The sequence below is a fragment of the Melospiza melodia genome, chromosome 14 (assembly GCF_035770615.1).
Source record: "Melospiza melodia melodia isolate bMelMel2 chromosome 14, bMelMel2.pri, whole genome shotgun sequence".
Taxonomy (NCBI): domain Eukaryota; kingdom Metazoa; phylum Chordata; class Aves; order Passeriformes; family Passerellidae; genus Melospiza; species Melospiza melodia.
The window spans coordinates 2049213-2068812 of NC_086207.1; the positions used below are offsets into that span (position 1 = coordinate 2049213).

Below are 19600 nucleotides of genomic sequence, written 5' to 3' on the forward strand. Positions count from 1 at the left end.
AAGGCATCCCAACGGGAGCGCAAAAGTGACACAACTTGGCTGCCTCCACTGCTATTTCCATGAAACCATCCCCAACCTTAGGCTGGTTTTCCTTCCTAGCGTTGAGTTTTGAGTTAGGCCTATGGTTAGTGTTCTTTTAACCTGAAAGCCCTGAGTTCCAAGAACACAGCAGCTGCGAAGGACTACCCAAGAAGAGCACAAAAGTACCACCACATGCCTGCCTCCACAGCTATTTCCTTGCGGACATCCCTAATTCCTGGCTGATTTGCCTTTCTCGTCGTCGGGTTGGGGTTAGGTAGGCCTTGTGCTAGGATTTTTAAAATCAGGAAGCCCAGACCTCCAGGCACACTGGAGCTGTGAAAGGCATCCAAAAGGGAGTGCAAAAGTGCCACAACATGGCTGCTTTCACAGCTTTTTCCTTAGGAAGAACCCTAATACCCGGCTGATTTACCTTCCTAGGGTTACTGTTAGGCTTGGGCCAAGGACTTTTAAAACCAGGAAGCCCTGTGCTCCAGGCACACTGCAGCTGTTCAAGGCATCCCAACGGGAGTGCAAAAGTGACACAACTTGGCTGCCTCCACTGCTATTTCCATGAGACCATCCCCAAACTTAGGCTGGTTTTCCTTCCTAGCGTTGAGTTTTGAGTTAGGCCTATGGTTAGTGTTCTTTTAACCTGAAAGCCCTGAGTTCCAAGAAGACAGCAGCTGCGAAGGACTACCCAAGAAGAGCACAAAAGTACCACCACATGCCTGCCTCCACAGCTATTTCCTTGGGGACATCCCTAATTCCTGGCTGATTTGCCTTTCTCGTCGTCGGGTTGGGGTTAGGTAGGCCTTGTGCTAGGATTTTTAAAATCAGGAAGCCCAGACCTCCATGCACACTGGAGCTGTGAAAGGCATCCAAAAGGGAGTGCAAAAGTGCCACAACATGGCTGCTTTCACAGCTTTTTCCTTAGGAAGAACCCTAATACCCGGCTGATTTACCTTCCTAGGGTTACTGTTAGGCTTGGGCCAAGGACTTTGAAAACCAGGAAGCCCTGTGCTCCAGGCGCACTGCAGCTGTTCAAGGCATCCCAAGGGGAGCGCAAAAGTGACACAACTTGGCTGCCTCCACTGCTATTTCCATGAGACCATCCCGAACCATAGGCTGATTTTCCTTCCTAGCGTTGAGGTTTGAGTTAGGCCTAGGGTTAGGGTTCTTTCAACCAGAAAGCCCTGAGTTCCAAGAACACAGCAGCTGCGAAGGACTACCCAAGAAGAGCACAAAAGTACCACCACATGCCTGCCTCCACAGCTATTTCCTTGGGGACATCCCTAATTCCTGGCTGATTTGCCTTTCTCGTCGTCGGGTTGGGGTTAGGTAGGCCTTGTGCTAGGATTTTTAAAATCAGGAAGCCCAGACCTCCAGGCACACTGGAGCTGTGAAAGGCATCCAAAAGGGAGTGCAAAAGTGCCACAACATGGCTGCTTTCACAGCTTTTTCCTTAGGAAGAACCCTAATACCCGGCTGATTTACCTTCCTAGGGTTACTGTTAGGCTTGGGCCAAGGACTTTTAAAACCAGGAAGCCCTGTGCTCCAGGCACACTGCAGCTGTTCAAGGCATCCCAACGGGAGTGCAAAAGTGACACAACTTGGCTGCCTCCACTGCTATTTCCATGAGACCATCCCCAACCTTAGGCTGATTTTCCTTCCTAGCGTTGAGTTTTGAGTTAGGCCTATGGTTAGTGTTCTTTTAACCTGAAAGCCCTGAGTTCCAAGAACACAGCAGCTGCGAAGGACTACCCAAGAAGAGCACAAAAGTACCACCACATGCCTGCCTCCACAGCTATTTCCTTGGGGACATCCCTAATTCCTGGCTGATTTGCCTTTCTCGTCGTCGGGTTGGGGTTAGGTAGGCCTTGTGCTAGGATTTTTAAAATCAGGAAGCCCAGACCTCCAGGCACACTGGAGCTGTGAAAGGCATCCAAAAGGGAGTGCAAAAGTGCCACAACATGGCTGAGAATTAATATGTGAAGACTGAAAACAATTCCCAGTGCAGGAGGAAAGATTCTACTCTTTCTTACTGGTTTAGTTAACAATGCATCATTCCAACATGGAAAAACTTTTAAGAAAAAAATTTATGAGAAGGAGTTTGAGAGTAGTTTCTGCAATGATATACTTCCTCAAATCACAGGGAAAAGGAGTGACTTGGGTTATCCTAATTAGGCCAAGATTATTTTTCCTTCTATGAAAAGTCTTTTTTCACTCAGACGTGAGAATGGACAAGACTGAATAGCTAACTAGTGGGCAGCTGCCTCCCATGAGACCAAGTAACTGAAACTTATATTAAAAAAATTATAAATACTAGAGTCCCAGGATCTATCATGGATCCCTGCCATCATCTCCTTTACCTCTTTGGCTTCCACAGCATGATGACAATATCCGTAGAGAGAACTGGGTAATGTGATTTCTATTGATGCCTCAGGTTTTACCTTTTATATTTTTCAGATTCTGTGCTGCTTTCGTGTGTGGGTCTGGGCTTCATATTAGGGGATAGTAAACTCTCTTCACAGACTAGGTAGACAAAAAAAATTCCTTCTCCAGCTGGGGACCCAACGACAGCCAATCCAAATTTCAGGCCCAAGAGCATAAACAACAGTGGACTGAAGAGAGAAAAACAAGAAGGATGGGACTTCATGGGCTATAGCTGTAATTGGACAATTAGCTCCAATATGCTAATGGACCAAAACTTATAAAAGAGTTAGATCCCATGACCAGTGGCCTATTTGGTGAGCATTTTGGGTCCATGTAAAAAATTAGCATATTCTATACTCTTTTGGAGTTTATTACAGTAAAGCATTCAGAGAAAAATATTATTCCCTACATCACAACATTCCCTTAATTTTACATGTTTTTGTGCTTCTGAGTGACCTCCTTCTAGCCACATATGTTAATTCAATATAAAGAAATACAATCTGTCTATACTTATCTTACTGTCTCGGTTCATTATAAAAAAGGTCAGACGAGGGACATAACACCTTTGTTTCTAACAGACTTTCTCTGTTATGTGCTGAAGTCATTTGGCTGCAGAATAAGCTGACTTTGTACTTTCCCACAGATAGTAAGAAATTAGAGGCCCTTCAGTATCAGTATTTTTATGCCCAAGTATTCTGTTTGGAATGACAGTGTTTAGAGGGCCTTTGGCTGCTGAAACTTCTGCTGAAAGCTTGGTTAATTCCAGCCTTCAATGAGTTACTGGCCAGAAATCTCCAACACTCCACTGAACCTACTGCAACTTTTATGCAACCCCGTGGTTATGATGATCCGCTCTGATGTACATTTTGTGTTCCTTGTGATCCATTTTCACCTGTTATAGGTCTGCTGGGATTGGCTGGGATAGACACAGTAGCTGGTATGGGCTGTTTTGGATTTATGCTGGAAGCCCTGTTGACGAAACAGAGATTTTTCTCCTTATTGCTGCTCAGTGTTTATTCAGAGTCAAGGTCTTTTCTGCTCTTCACTCCACCAGCGAGCAGGCTGAAGAGGCACAAGGAGTTGGGTGGGGACACAACCAGAACACCTGACGCCAAATGACTCCAGGGATATTCCACAACATATGGCATATCATATCATATCATATCATACTTAGCCTATAAAGTTGGGTGAAGAAGAAGGAAGGCAGGGGGAGAACATTTGGAAAGATGGCATTTTTTTCTCCAAGTCACTGTTACATATGATTGAGTCCTGCTGTTTTAGTGATTGGTAAACCTGACTGCCCATGGGAAGCAGCAAATTATTCCTTTTTTGTTTTCAAGTGTGCCTGGCTTTTGCTTTCTCTATCAAACTGTATTTATGTTGGCCCATGAGTTTTCTTAATTTACCCTTCTAATTATCTCTCCTGTCCTGTTGGGGAGGTGCAAGCAGCTGTGTGCAGCTGAGCTGCTGGCTGGGGTTAAACTATGGCATATGGGCCAAAAGAGGCAAATGGATGTCTGAGAATAAATCTCTGGAAACTAGAGCGCCAGTGTATGGAACAGCCACACAATGAAATGCCCGTGTTCATAAAAGAGACAGAGGAGTCCTGCAACTTTATTCAAAGAAAAGGAGAGAGTCTGATGGGACATATCCCCATGGGGTCTCTCACAAGGTTTTGGGAGTGCACCCCTCCTTTTATCCTAAACTCCCAGTCACACATTGCCCTCTTTCTTTCCCCAGTGGCAGAAGCACCAGGAAGGTACAGCTTTTTCCCAACTGCCTACCAGATGTTCCCCCTGGAACATGCATCATCAATTTCCCAAAAAAATATTGTAAGTTCACACTGTCTGGGTTCTGCAATAGTCTTGCATGGACCCATTTCTCCCATTACCCTAAAGTTAACTGAGTCAAACTGTCTGGGTCCTGTAAAAAATTTGCACCTCTTCAGGTTAGTAGAGACATTAAGACCCAGTTTGAAGATATTAACACCCATTTCTCCTAAAGACCCCCACCCATAGAGGCGTTTGTGAAGACATTAGCACCCACCTTTTGTATCACAAGGGAGGTTAAAGTCCTGTCTGAATATTACACAGCAGTTTTCTTTTTTCTGCTGTGTAAGACCTCTCAGTTTCCATAGCTTTCTTTACTAATGCTCCTAGTACTCATTCTATTCTACACTCCCTGACCCCCACTTATATCATAATATATCTATATGAATGAAATTAACATGATGCAAACTTTTGATAAACTAATTAATAATCTGCTGACTTTTTGATTTCCCTATTGACATTTTACTGCCTTATTACACTTTTTTTTCTTTTGAAGAATAACTTTTTCAACTTTGAATTGGATATCTAGGAATAAAGAATAGCCTTGGAGATTGCTTCATTAAGGAGTTAATTAGTACCGTGCTTCTCACAAATAATCTACATTTTCTTTCCCTCCCTGTGTGCTCTCATCACTCTGTATTCCTTACCCTACTGGTTGTTGATCTGTGGTGTAGGGGATAGAAATATGATTTACATATGAAGCTCATGCACCACTTTATGTTTAGCCGTATGTTTCTAACAATGTTCGACAATGTATTTAATCTGCCGCAGTTGTCCTCTAATCTCATTGGTCTGAGCATCCCCACAAATGTAATGATCTGTGAAATGGTGAAGTCAGATATAATCAAGGCTCTGGGCTGTGTAGAGGTGATGGTGGCAGGAAGCCCAAGACGTTTGGGTATTTAAAATTCATCTGGGGAAGATGTGAAGGCAATAGGGCCTTTGCTCCTCTGCCTGCCTGCAGCATGCTGACCTCACGGCTCACCACCTGTGTCTCAAGGCTAGCTCCCTTTTGTCCCTTTTGTACCAGAGCACAGTAAAGAAAAGTCAGACTTTTGAGAAACTTACAGAAAAATGTACCCAAAAGGTTGTGTGGAAGCATAGCCCCAAGACAGAGGATTTAGCCATAGGAGTGTAATATATGTTAGAAATAATTCATGCTATAAAAGAATGCATTTATAAAGATTGTGAAATCCAAGCAAGTCTGACCACAAGCAGCCTGAGAGGCAGACTGTCTATTCAAGCTCTGAAATTCCTGAAGGTGGATAATGATCAGCTTATTTAGCTTATGAATAGACGCACCCAGCGTGATGATCACCGGCATCTTCAGCCATCAGAAGACGCCTAAGAGCGACATCACCCTGTTGATAACATTGATCAAGATAGCTGAAGTCCTCAGAAAGATAAATCTGATTGGTGACTTCCTGGGAATTCGATCAACACTGGCTATCAACCAGGAAACGGCGACTGTCCAGCTCTGCACAGTGAAAGAACCAACTATGAATATGCAGAGTTACAAAAGAAACTTGGACTCTTCACCTCGGGCACAATGAACTGTATAAAACATCCCCGCTAAAAGTGGCACTCATGAATGACGGGGGATCTGATGCGATAGAGGTCGGATCCAGGTTTACCCAGCGCTGAACCCGGGCTCGACGCTGTCTTTGTCTGTGGTGGTTTTGAGGACCGTATTTTGGTAGTGGAAAAAGATAAATAAATCTTTTCACATTTTTGATAATTTGGCTTTCGATTGATCATTTATAACAGGAGGATGTTCGTGTGAGGCTGGTGGCAGCTCCCACATCTGCCAGATAGCAGCGTCTTCACGAGCTCACATCTGCTTTTCCATGGTGCTTTGTAGAAGTTTTCCAGAGCTGTGGACTATTAAATCTCAAAAGACCTGAGTGAGGCGACTGGGTAGAAGTGAGAGGGCAGTAAAACGTCCAGCTGTCTGGCAGCTCAGCGTGGGGGATGATAGTCCCAGCACAAGCTGACGAGGATGGTAATTTTGTCCTCAAGCCACTTTTTCCATGCTAAAGAACGCTGTTTTTTGAGGTGAAATGTTATAAATGATCAAATCGATAGCCAAATTATTAAAAATTTAACAACACTTTATTAGGTCAATTACAAAAAATAGAATTTCAAGCAACCACCACCACAATCAAGACAGCGGCAATACCAGGTACGGGCGCTGGGTGAGACCAGAGGTTCATCCAACAGAGTGGCAGTGTCCCCTCTAAGGTTCACACCAAGTGTTTCCAGCATCCAGCTTATATACAGTTTATTCTGCCTGAGGCACAGATGACCGCATCTTTCTATTAACTTCTTCGAATGTAAATCCACTTCCATACATATGGTGAAATAGACAAAGACGGGCCCCAGTTTGCAGACAGAAGTCTAGGTACACAGGGGAAGTTTGCTTTCACATGTAATAAGTTGATATCGGTCCCTGAGTACCCAGATGAAATCAGGACGGGTCTGAATCTTGTGAGATTCCTGGGACACAGCAATTAATCATGGGCCAGGGAGGATCCTGATGTTATCTCCCAGGTGCAGGAGTCGAGGAAATCATCACTGATGGTCCAGGAAGGCTTCATTCAGACGATAAACGGGTCTGATGCTATCTTGACATTGCCAGGAATTAGTTATAATCTGAATAGAGCTTTATTTCTGGCTGGGAGGTTAAAACATTATTTCTACTATATTTTATACCTACATGTATCTGTTTATACAGCATGAATTAACTACATTACATATAACATAAAATGATGCTTTGAAAAGCTTCCCAGGACAGTGCTCCGCAGCTCTCTGCCTGAGAAGGAGGAGGTGAGAGGTGGTGTGGGAAGGGAAGGGAAGGGAAGGGAAGGGAAGGGAAGGGAAGGGAAGGGAAGGGAAGGGAAGGGAAGGGAAGGGAAGGGAAGGGAAGGGAAGGGAAGGGAAGGGAAGGGAAGGGAAGGGAAGGGAAGGGAAGGGAAGGGAAGGGAAGGGAAGGGAAGGGAAGGGAAGGGAAGGGAAGGGAAGGGAAGGGAAGGGAAGGGAAGGGAAGGGAAGGGAAGGGAAGGGGCAGAAAGCAGTGCGGGGGTGCGCATGTGAGGCTGGGATGAGGAGCAGGAAGGCACTTCCAGTTGGGAGAGACGGACAGTCGTGAGTCTCACAGCAAGGTGAGCTATTTGGCAAAGCCCTGAGTTTTGGTTCAGGAATGTATGTTTTCCTGTAAAGCGGTTTATTGCTTTCTGAGTGAAAGGTATATTGCTGTTCCCAGAATTGTAAAGCTGCGCCTGTCCCTCAGTAAAGGCGTTGCTCGGTAGTTGCTGCTCTGAAATGATGGCTGGCTCCAGGTGGCTTTGCCAGAGAGAAGGCTGTGATAGATGAGTAATGCAATGATTGACTCTCACAATTAACAGACATATATCATGTATATATGTTAAGAAAAGTTTTATAGATTTATAGTTATTTTTTACCCCCCTGCATTGTAATCAAGGGACAGCCAAGGTTGGGACATCTGGGAGGGTTGGCTTGTCACTATGGCGACATCTGACCTCCAGTCAGGATTTGAGGAAGTAAACTCCACCACTGGACAGTGAAGGAGTCGATGGACAGAATTTTGGGAGGGGCTAAAGGGTTAAAAGGCAAAACTTCCATTGAGTGGGTGAGCACAGGGTGAGGAAAATCCTTTGCTCCCGGCGCCAGAAACATTTTCTCTGTTCAGTCTTCTTTTGTATTTTTGATAAGGTTTAATAAACCTTTCTAAATTTATGAAAAGTTAGTAGCTATTTCTCGCAAGGCTGATAAAGCAATTTAATGGGCTGGGTGTGAGCAGAAACCTGAGGTAAGCCTTGTGGCTGGGGCAAGCAAATAGTGCATTTTGGGGGTTGCTAAAAAGCATCTGAGACAAGGCCAGCTGAATTAATCCTAAAGATGCTCAACTCTACCCAGTACTCAGATGGGGTTTGAGATGCCTCTGCTTTGCTGCTGGATGCATCGAGTCTTTTTATTCAGAGTATTCAAGACATGCAGCAGTAATTGATTGAACTGGAGAAGCCAGAGCTGTGGCTATTGCTAGGGGAATAACTCCTATTATACAGGAAGTAAGCACCGCACCAGTACAACGTGAAAAGTTAAATGTGGGGTTGCACAGAAGCGTAAGCCTGAGCCCTGCTGACTCCAAAAGGGCAGGTGGCACATCCCTCTGTGCTGGACAAATCACTACCGGAGAAACGTCTACGCTGGTATAATTAAAATAAAGTGGTTTTTTTCTACCCCTGTGTGCAGCTATGCTTTCCTACTTCTAGCAGGTTTTGCAAAGGAATGGTATGCAGCCTTCTACATGTGACAGTGTCACTATGGTGTTGGTAAAATAAAAAATAAATTAAAAAAAAAATTAAAGTGTTATTTTCTGGTTTTCTGGACCTGACTAGATCAAAATTGACAATTTTATTGAAATCCACAAGAAAAGGGCACCAAGAAAAGCTATAATCAGCAGCTTTTATTTGCAGTAGCTGGTGACTCCAGCCATCTCTTGCTGCATTCCCTGTACCCAGCGTGGCAGCCCGCACAGCCTGCAGAAGCAAACCCTCCCTCTTCGCCCGTCTGGCTGAGGTGTTGCTGTGCTTAGCAGCTTCTATCAGGGCATCGCAGCAGGTGCTTGCAGTCCCAGCCGAGAGGATGATGGGGAGAGCTGTACCTTTAACTGAAAAGAGATGTGCATTGCTCCACTGCAGTCCTCCGTAGTAGCTTCAGAGTGAGCAAACCTCAGTGCAGAGCCTGGGGCTCAGTGCATGAGAGCAGAGTTCTGCTCAGAGCACTACGCAACCAGTCGTATCAACTTTGTAAAGGACTCGCTTTTTAATTTTATTGTTATTCTTGAAATTTGTAAGAGAGAAGAGTCTTTCTATCTGTCGGAACCATGAGTGGTTGTTCAAGAAGATGCAAGCATGGGATTGTCAAATTTGCCCAGACTGTTTTTAAACTCATCACAGGCACTCTCAGCAAAGGTAAGGGAAACAGTTTATACTGTTCCTCTGTTCTGTTATGTCCATAGGATGAATTTTTTAGGCTTTTGGGAGGTTTCCAATAAGGTTTATTGTTTGTCTCTTCAGAGGTGTTCTGGTTTAATTCTGGGAATTGGATGTTCTGAAAGAAGTTGCTGTGTGCAATGAAGATTGGAGTTATGCTGAAAGCCTTATGTAATTGTTTCTACCATGTGTAGTTTGTAACCTGTGTTTATCAATCTGTCCTGGCCAGCAACTATAGTGAGTTATTCCAATGTGTTCAGAGAAGTGTTTGTGAAAACAATTGATGTGCAGCCTAAAAAACTGAAAGAGTTCCTAACTGTCAGTAACTTGTATTTCTCTGTGTCATTTTATGCTTTACTGTCTCTGCTAATTTGAAGGATGTGTATACCTTGCTTCAAAATCTAGGTCATTGCTTACTGCATACATTTGAAATGCCTTTTGCTTGTTTCAGTTTTGCTTGTCACTTACACCCCTTGTGCTTTCTCATGTGAAAGTGAAGCAGTACCAAACTTATTTATGCTGTCCTCTTTAATAAAATGAAACAACAAACAACATAAACTCTCTCTTCTTCTTTGTAGTTTAGTAGTTCCTCTGTTGGTGCCCTCAGGTAAGTTATGTTCTTTTTGTTGGCCATTCCTCTCATCACACTTCTTGGTACAGCTCTGGCAGCTATGTGAGTATCGGTGATCTCTGTGGAAACTCCTGACAACTATAAATATTATAACTATAACTATAACTATAAATAATACTATACTTGAATGCTGCTCACCTGTTGAAATGTGGTCAGTTCTTATGCGAAGGTCAGACTTCTCCAAGTTTTGTGTGTTTGGTTGGAGGCAGGGGTAGTTTTGGGAATTGACAATAGGCTTTGAACTAAATTATTAGCAGAGATATTTGTATAAGGCTGAAGAGTCTCAGTTATGATGCAGTTTTTTAAAATACAATATCAAGCTCTTTTTCATATAGTCATATTTAAGGAACAAAAAAAGAAACACTTATTTTTCATATAAGTTTAGAATTCTTGGACATGTGTGGCTGTGTTGGCTGTTTGGAGCATGCAGATACTCTACTATGAATTTTAATGTTTAAGTGATTTCTTAGGATAAACTAAAGCAGGCTTAGGTAACTTTCAAACAAGTAAATGTAAAAGTGCCATGAACTGTTAAGAGCCGTTTACTTTTGCAGAAACTGGGAAAATTTATTCAACCGTTTTCTGTAGAAAAGAAATGTAGCTCTTAGACAGCTTTCTCATATTAACATTACTCGCTTGCAAAAGAAATCTGCACCAGAAAAATGTCTGTCACATTAAGAATACTAGACAGGTTGGTTGCTTTTAAAATCAAGGCTGGTTTAAAATTACATCTGTGTGTATGTAATTCTTTTTCTTCCACTTTCCTCTGTATCATCCATATCCTGCCAAACACTAGCAGAGGAAAGAATAAAGAATTGTAAAAGTCTGTCATACAAAAGAGCTGACAGATTTTGGTTATAACCCATGATTAATGCCAAGATGCTTCTCTCACTATTAAAAAAAAGTGAGAAAAACCAATTACTTGTCATGCTCAGAAGAAAAGGTAGTGGAGATGTCTGCAAAATCTTGTTTTCTATGGCATATCACTATGGTGAATTTGGTGTACTTTATTTGTGTTTTTTTCAAGAGGTAGTGGTATACAGGATGCATGTATTATAGCCACAAGTGATCAATGCTAAGTTTTGTGCCATCTGCTTGATCTCCACTGAAGGCAAGAGGACACTTGTATTCTGATCATGTTTCTCCACACATATATCTAGAGTGCTTCATCTAATGCAGTGCTTTCAAGCAGCCCTTGTATTTCTTGACATAATAAATACAAGAATAAGATGAGACTGCCACAGTTGCCTTTGCTCTGGCAATGGGATAGATGAAAATTTGAGTCTAACCACAGAATAGCACTGTATGAAGAGCTATACATTAAAGTATAAAACGTCCAAGACCTGTTTCTCCTGCCCCCTGCTGCCTTCTGAAATGCACCAGCATTGCACTATTGTGGTCATCGCAGCCAATGCAATGGCGTTGCACACTTTTACCCATCTCTTTCCCATGCCAATGTCTCACTTCAAGCTGTTGGGATGAGATAAGAGTGTCTGTCTAATTTCAAAGAATTTTAAACTCTGAAAAACATCCTTTTTTTCCCATTCAGCTTGTGTTTTAAGCTGAGAGAACCTGATTCAGGAAGGAAGAAACTACATGAATTAGTTTGTTGCACAGACATCAAAGACCTGCTATAATTAGAGTGTTTCCATAAAGTTACCTAAAAGAATCATAACTAGAAAGTTATTAGAAAAAATAATGCTCAAAATTGTTGATTTTTTTTAAAAGTGTTTATGTTTGTTTGTATGTTCACCCCGGAGCTTATTGCTTAGTATTTCTTTTAGTAAAACTTCTGCATATAAAGCCAAGAAATAGAAACTGTTGTAAATCACTATTACTGGTTTCTTAAACTTACACCATATACATGCTTTTGCAAAATCAAGTATTATCAGCTGTGTTTTTCACCCCACTCCTGCCTCATTTCTTTCATATTGTTTAATGTGAGAATTTACTTTTCCTCTAAATACTTTTTACAAGGAAAATCCTTTACTAGGCACAAGGTCCACTCTCTTCTTATACTTGAACCATTTTGTGGGCTTATTGCAGTTGGAGATACTCCACAGTTCAATTGGCATGTAATCCTTAGCTGTGCTCTATGGCTTCTACTTGTTTTAACAATAGCAATGGTTATTTACAATAATAAAATGAAATTGATTGCAGCTATGAAGTCCTTCCTTTTGCAGCAACGTGTGAGGAGGTGTGCTGGTTTTGCATCACAGAAGTGATGTTCTAAGAGAAGTTTCTCTTAGAAACTTCTAGAAGTTTCCTCTGACAAAAACCCAATCAGTAATTAGCTTTGAGAACTGACAATCTGTTGAACTGCTGAGAAAGCCGATACGCCTCTGTGAACACCCATGTTAAAACCAAAATATCCTGAGAATTCTCTCTTTCTTTTCTGGCCTGAGAAGAGGTAACAAGGCCAGTCCCCCTCTCTCGGCCGGGCTGGGAGGGTTCTGCCGCGGGGCTGGGCCCCATCGGCTGCTGGGCACGGGGACGGGAGACCGCGGGGCTGGGCCGGCTGTGGCTGCAGCTGCGAACATCCTACTGCTAAGCCCTGACCTGCTGCTAGCCCAGGCCAGGGTCCGCTGGGCCCCGGCTACGCTGGAGCAGCCCTGGGCCAGTCTGGCTCAGCCAGGATTCTACCACCACTGAGATTCACTCGCAACCACAGGACAGAGGGGAAGAGAAGCCATTGCCCCCCCGCTGCGGCCTGATGCTGCTGAGTTCTGGCCTGTCTGTTAAGATCCTGCCCGCTTCTTCCCCCCCAGCCCAGCCGCAGCTCTGGCTGCAAGCTGCTGAGCCTGGCCGGGGTCAGGTGACCATCTGCAGGCCCCGGGCGAAATATTAACTCTTTCACTGCTTCAGTCTTCCCTCGAGTGAGAGAAAAGGACAAGTGCAGGCATGTAAAGGGACTACATGAAAACACCGAGGTCAGTGAAGTCAAGTCCCAGATGGGAGGGATGAGGAGATGCCTTAATCTTGGGGCTGAAATTCTCTTGTAAAGCTTTGGAGAAGTCTGTAATTGATACATCAGACTCTCTTCCCCTCTAATACATGAAGGTATGGGGAGATGAAAATGTTCAAATTGTATATATCTTGCAAAGGCCTCCATGCTAATGTAAGCAAATGTTGAAGTAGCTGTGATCCCATAAGAAGCTTGAACAGAGAAAGAGAGAAGAGTGATGAAGACCCTGTGCCTCCTGGGAGAAAAGAAGACCACTGTTCCCAGAGATGAAGATGCTTTCAAAGATAGATAAAGAGAACCTTTGCTTTTGAACAGCTCATCTTTAAAATAGTACCCCATAAGTTGACATGGGCCATAAACACAGCCGTGGGAAAGGCTGTAAAAATGGGAGGGACTTTATGATTGTAGATGTTCCAGATGGCTGCTATTCATGGAAACTGAAAGCCATAAGAGAACTGTTTTCTTGTGGAGAAGCTCCATAAATTTACTAGATGGACTCCTCTCCCTAAGTGAACTGCAGAAAGGCTATTCTAAAAGTGATAAACTGATTGAGTTGTTTCTGTACATTGTGAGTGAGAAAAGGTTGTAGGGGGAGAAGTGTTTTAAAGGTTATATTCTGATTCTTATTATTCTTTCTTTTAGTTACTGTTATTAAAGCTTTCTTTATATTCTTTTAAAGTTTTGAGCCTGCTTTGCCTTCCTCCTAATCCTATCTCACAGCAGGAAATGAGTAAGTATATTCTAGTGGGTGCATTAATGTTTGGCCAGTGCTAAACCCACCACATTAATTGGTGCGTTGGCCAGGAAATTTCAAATTGGCAAACCTAAACCACTACAGACTGTGGCCTCTCCATGCAGTTGGCAGTAAGGGAAGTGTATCACATCTGATACCACTGTGCAGCCTCTGGTCTGGTTGGTATGTCCTTATTTACATCTGCAACAAGTCTATGAGGCTGTAAGCCAAGAATTTCATAGTTGGTACTAGCAAAGCTAGCAAATTAGGGACTAGCAAGGTAGACTAGTAGATTTTGCCAGCTTCTTTTTTAGCATGTTCTTATTGGAAAGTCTTAGTACCAGAGCAGAGATTTTTGTGTCTATGCAAAAGAAGGTCTCCTCCACCAAGAGCTTTGCATAGTGAGATGTATACACTGAAGAAAGCATGCCTGGAGAAGCATGCTCCGTTACAGCTGGCATGGGCAGGTTAACTCCCTTATTCTCCTTGGCTGGGATGGGTGTTCAGTACCTCCAGAGAAGATCGGCTTCTGGAAATGTTACTACATGTGATATACAGTAGATGAGCAGAACACCTACTCCAAAGTTGCCTTTGTGAAGATTTTGTGGGAAGTTAAGGTGTTCTTTCACTTTACTCTCATGTGTGCAATGAGTGCATTCTCCGTGGCCTGAAAGCAAGTAGGGATGGGAAGACTGAGTTGTAGAGGGTTTCCTATTGAGCAGAATGATTAAACAAGAAGCCTGTATATGTGAAGATACTGCTAATACCATTAAAAACCTAGGAGGAAAGGGCCTTGTTGGGTTACCAAAAATGAAGCTGGAATGACACCTCTTGGATTTCTATTAATGCGTTCTAATTATTAACACAAGAAAAGCAAGATTATTTTAGGAATCAACTCCTTCAAAATATTCCTTTGCAAAACCAGGTAAGTTTCTGCAAATTAACTACCCTTTTACCTTTGTTCCAGAACTTTCACTCTTATGGTTGTGCTCTAAAGATGCTTGTGAAAGGCACTAATTTCTGATTTTTTGCTTCTCCCAATTCTGTTCCACAGTGCAATTCATCTGGAACTAGTGATTTTTCTACTTTTCATAGTTTTAATTGCCTAATTATCTGTTCCACTGCAGTGATAAAGTCTTCAAACATCTTGTTCTCCCAAAAGCCTCTCCCAGCATGAAAGAAAGTATTCTGAGTGTTTTACAGCTGTGTGTTCTGTTTTGATGCTTTGTGAATTTAAATCACAGCTAGTCTTCTAAGATGTTATGTGAGATGGTAAGGAAAGCACATGGTCCTCCTTAGTCATACTCAGGCTCTATCTCCTCTTGTGCCTTTGGAGCATACTAGCACTGCATGACACTAGCCTCTGAAAATGCAAGGGTAGGGTAAATGTTGCTAGATGCCCTAAAGACTCAGGAAGGTTCATTACAACTGTGCAAGTCATGCCAGATTTCCTTCACCTGTGTGACATATAAAAAGATACTCTGATCATCCTGTGGCAACATGGCCCCTCTTCACCCCTTGAATTAGGACTACTGCCTTCAAGTTGAGGGAAGCTCTAATTCAGAAGGAGCTGATGCATCAGTTCTCTCTTTATTATGCTTTTCTGAGTGTCTTAAATGTTCTTTAATAAGTAAAGTAGTTACAGAACCCCTAATAATGTGCCTTTATAGATTGGAGTTAGAACTTATCAGTATTTACCAAATGGCTGTGAAAGGTGTGAGTTTCTATACATACAGTGCTGTTAGAGGGGAGCTGTTGCTCTGAGGGGCAGAATAACTGTTCACTTAGAGAAGAGTCTGGAACTACTGCAGCTGACCATTCAGTACCTGATCCTAACTTTATCCCATGAAACCCTTCAGTTTCATTGCTTGATGGGGACTTCTGTGTCATGTGACTCTAATTTTTGTTTTGTTCTTTAAAAATTCCAGCTTATCTAGTTACATTTTCTCTATAATGATCAGCCTTTGAGCCACTAAGAAAAGTATACCTCTGTTTTGGCATGTTACTCTTTTGCATGCCTATGAAAAATAAACTGTAACTAAAACTGTTTCTTCTGCAAAGGCTGTACTACTTAAGGGATCTGAATATATGTGCATGCATTGCACTTTTTTCATCGAGAGCAAGATGAATTTTCAGAACTGAGAGTGAGAGGAAGTGGTAATGCTCTGGTCTCCCTTTTAAAACTCTCTACAAACCTCTGCCTCTAAACTAATGTCTGTGCAAGCATACAGCTGTATATGGCTGCTAGAAATTTATTAGAAACTTAATTATTTGCAATGTCGTAGGCCTGAAAGATAAGTATACAATGTTACTCAGAAAACAAAGGAGCTGTTTCAAAATGGGGTTAATTCAATTTGGTATGATAATTCATTGACTGGTCTCGCAGGATTTGGTAGTTGCCTCTAAGGCCAAGATCTCTTGATTCTCAAGGGCACCATATAATTGAGCAATAGTTGTGTGACAGTGTTTAAGAAATACAAGGTAGGGAATGTTAAAAGGGTAGCTTGTTCAGAGTAGCTCTGATTTCTCGAGCAGAGGACCAGTAGGATGCAGTATATCTAAGAGTTTTAAGGGATGTAAAAATAGAAAATTGTGGCTTGTATTTTGGGTGGTGAGGTTTATTGTAACTTTTCTTCCCAGACATAATTCATATCAAGTTTTTGCTTGGAAAAGTAAAGTTGGAGTGTGGGGGTCTTTAAATGTTCCATATTGGATCTTTGCCAATACTTTATGGTATTGCATAGTATTTTGTTCAAATTTTTTTTTTATAAATGCCTATCAGAGGATGTCTTACACTAAAACTACAGAAATACCTTGTTACAATTGGAACTGTAGTAATGTAAAAAAAGATTAGAAATGGAAGTGGAATATGATAATATAATGTAGAAAGAGAAATTACGATTAATGACAGGCATTAAGGCTGGATTCAGTGAAAAGTTTATTGGTTGATTAGCCTTATCATATATGGAACAGGTACCGCAGTTGTTGATTTTCTCTTTTGAAGGAGAACAAGGGAAGTGATGCAAGTTACAAGGTGAAATAATGCTAGTCACATGGCAGGAGGCTGCGTGGCATATTTCTGATGTACACGGTTGACTCTTCTTCCTAAAAGTAAGTTTTTAGTAGAGGGTTTCACTGGTGTCTCACTAGTGCTATATCCAAAAGTGAATTAAAGTGAGGTAGGTCTTCTTAAAGTACTGAGATGTGGTTAAAAGCTATAAAAATGTAAGCTATTCTTTCTTCCATCAATTCAATGAAATAGGGTTTTTCTAATTTCCATTTGAATTGGCTAATATTTTTTTCCAGTTAGACTTGTTGACTGTTATTCCACTGAGTATTTTCTTAATGAAGAATAAAAGATCAGAGAGGCAGTATAATCTGGAGTAGATTGGATGTAATATATAACTGTTAATTTCTACTGTAAATAAACTGTAAATTTCTACTAGTACCCCAAAGAGTAGTCATGTGAAATGCAAACTTCTGTCATTGCAGTTTTCTTTTACATATACCTTTTTTTTCACCTGTTCTTTTTGCATGCAGTTGAATGGCATTGTAGGTATTTTCCCTTGCAACTTACAGCCTGAATGCCTTTCTGAAATGAATTGTGCAGTAGGGAAGTCACTGAAGTGAGAAAATACAGAGAACAAGAAATTAGTGCAAAATCCAATTCTGCAGAAGAGATTAATTGGAACAGCAAGAAGAAAATAAGATAACTCTGCTCCCACCTGTCCAGGAAAGGCAAGATTCCTGTTTGTTTCTGCCAAAGTTGCATATAAACAGAAAAGAAGAAATTTCACTGATTTCACTATTAACAAGAAGTACTAAAATAGAGGCTATGCTCTTTAATCTCTGCTGAAAACTCAGCGTTAGTTCTGCTTATATCCTCAACCACATCCATAGTTTTAATGGAACTGGAGAGCAAGTTCATATTACTTAAACAAAATGTGTCATATAGCCCACTTGTAACTTCTGCCAAAGATAATCTGTTTTCATATTATTTGCAGTTGCATAATGAGACATACAGAGAGGCTTCGGAGGTGGATGTGTGCAGTTGTAATCTGTAAAAATATGTTATCACAGTGAAGGATTGCTACTGACAGTCATCAAACACTAAATACTCAATTTAGTACTACATTTACAAGTAAGAGGGTCACAAGTTTCAGTCTTAGCTGCATATTTGCTGGATCTTGAGACTCGACCAGTCAGCAGAGTAGTGCTGCACCATCAGTTCAAGAAGCTGTTTTTAATTTTATTTTTCATTCTGAAACAGAAAAGATTGCTAAACATCAAGTTTTGTTGTTTAGCTTTTAAATTTCATTTTGACAGAGTGCAGTATATGCAAATCCCTTTAATCACTTTGATTTAATCACTTTGCCTTATTTTGATATTTCTTCAAATATCAAAATATTTTGGTTGTTTTCCTCAAATGTCCATATTTTTACTGATCATAAACATTTCAAAGGTAATAAATTGCTCTTCATTCTTATATCAGTCAGGCAGTGAGCTTGATATTACAGTACAAGAGGTAATACTAAATGCAGGTAAAGTTAAAGAATTTACCAATAAACGAAATTTTATCATCTTTTCCCACAACTGCGTGATTTTAGGGGGGACTGAGAGAGGGTTGCTGTTAGGTGAAGGTATTTGTAAATTACAAGGCTCAGTGTCTTACATGAAAGAAATAAGAGCAGTAACAGGATGGGAATAATGGCCTTTGAAAAACAGGCAGGATTGAGAAGCTGATAAGTAATTGTCTGGGAAGATCATACTAAGAAAGCTGGCTGCTGTCTGTAGGAGTGATCCTCCTTTTATGGTAAGATAACCACTCTATGAGACCAATACAAATGAAATAGTGGAAACATGTTAGGGTAAGAGCAGAAAGGACCAGGTGCAAAAAGAACTCTTTCAACTGGCAGGGGGATTTAAGAGATGACAATAAAAGATAATGAAAATACACTGTAAATAAAGACAACAGCCGAGGCCCATGCATTCTGAGTGGCTCAAGCCTAATTCTTCCTTTAGTCTTCAAAAACCAGTTTATGTGAGCTGTTGCTTCACACAATTGCCATAGGGAGAGAGCAGCAAAGATTACTGTATTTGTAAAATGGTGTGGGAAAAATCAAATTTCTAGGCCAACCAACTTTACATCCCTGAACAGATAGTTAATAGAATAACTAGGGGAAAACACCCAAATATTAGAGAGATGGGTCAACTTTGAAATTACTTCCTTTACACCATTCCCTGTCCACCTAAACAACATCAGACCCCTCCCCAGCTAGTCAGCTTTGTTTAGTCAATAATCAGATGTGAAAAAACCCACAACAAACCAAACAAAAGAATCCCATCTGTGCTTTCATTAGCAGAACTTCCAGAGTAGGAATATTGAGAACAGAAGATGTGGTGCTGCTTTATTAAGTTTGTTTTGAAATCAAAATATCTGACATTTTTTAATCAAAGTAAGGAAATAATTGAAATAATGTAAATGAAATAGCTGTTAAAAGGCCATTAAAATTTTATTTAGTTATGCTACCCAGGTCTACTACCAGCTTAAGTCTGTGCTGTATTGCTCTGGTTAGGTGCTTGTAGCTGGGGGAACTCAAGTTTTTTTTACAGTTGCTGAGGTAAATTGACTGAAATTGGAATTAGGATCATGACAGCTCTGTACAACTTTATAGAATAAATGTTCATTACCATACAAAAATTAAGTGCTGTTCATTTAGAAAGGTTAGGGGTTGCTTTTCTTTCTCTTGGTGATGTCTGAGCTCTTACAACTATTAAAAGTGCTTTAATCTGATAGTTTACTAGTGATAATTTTACTCTGATATTTTTCTATCTTGTTCCTAACCTTTGCTGGTCCCCAGCTTGTCAGGGGTTGTGTGGAGCATCTGGCAAGGTGCCTCACGGTTTTATGGTTTTAGTTTGTGGTGGTTTTGGTTTTAGGGGGTTTCATGTGTTTGTTTGAGTTTGTGGAAG

The 19600-nt window shown here is 41.3% G+C and overlaps 1 protein-coding gene across 7 annotated transcripts in view; it reads left to right on the forward strand.

Annotated features, from left to right (window-relative positions):
* The first annotated feature begins 7409 nt into the window (after positions 1-7409).
* The window catches only part of KCNIP1 (potassium voltage-gated channel interacting protein 1), a 275906-nt gene continuing 263715 nt past the window's right edge, over positions 7410-19600 (forward strand). For 2 of the 7 annotated variants that reach the window (XM_063168402.1, XM_063168408.1), the window contains exons 1-2: positions 8801-9024; positions 9161-9277. In XM_063168402.1, coding sequence (XP_063024472.1) covers positions 9218-9277 — 60 coding nt within the window. In that variant the 5' untranslated portion in view covers positions 8801-9024; positions 9161-9217. Of the gene's footprint in view, positions 7445-8800; positions 9278-19600 lie in introns of those variants that run through there. The other 5 variants (XM_063168403.1, XM_063168409.1, XM_063168410.1 and 2 more) reach the window with 4 other exon arrangements.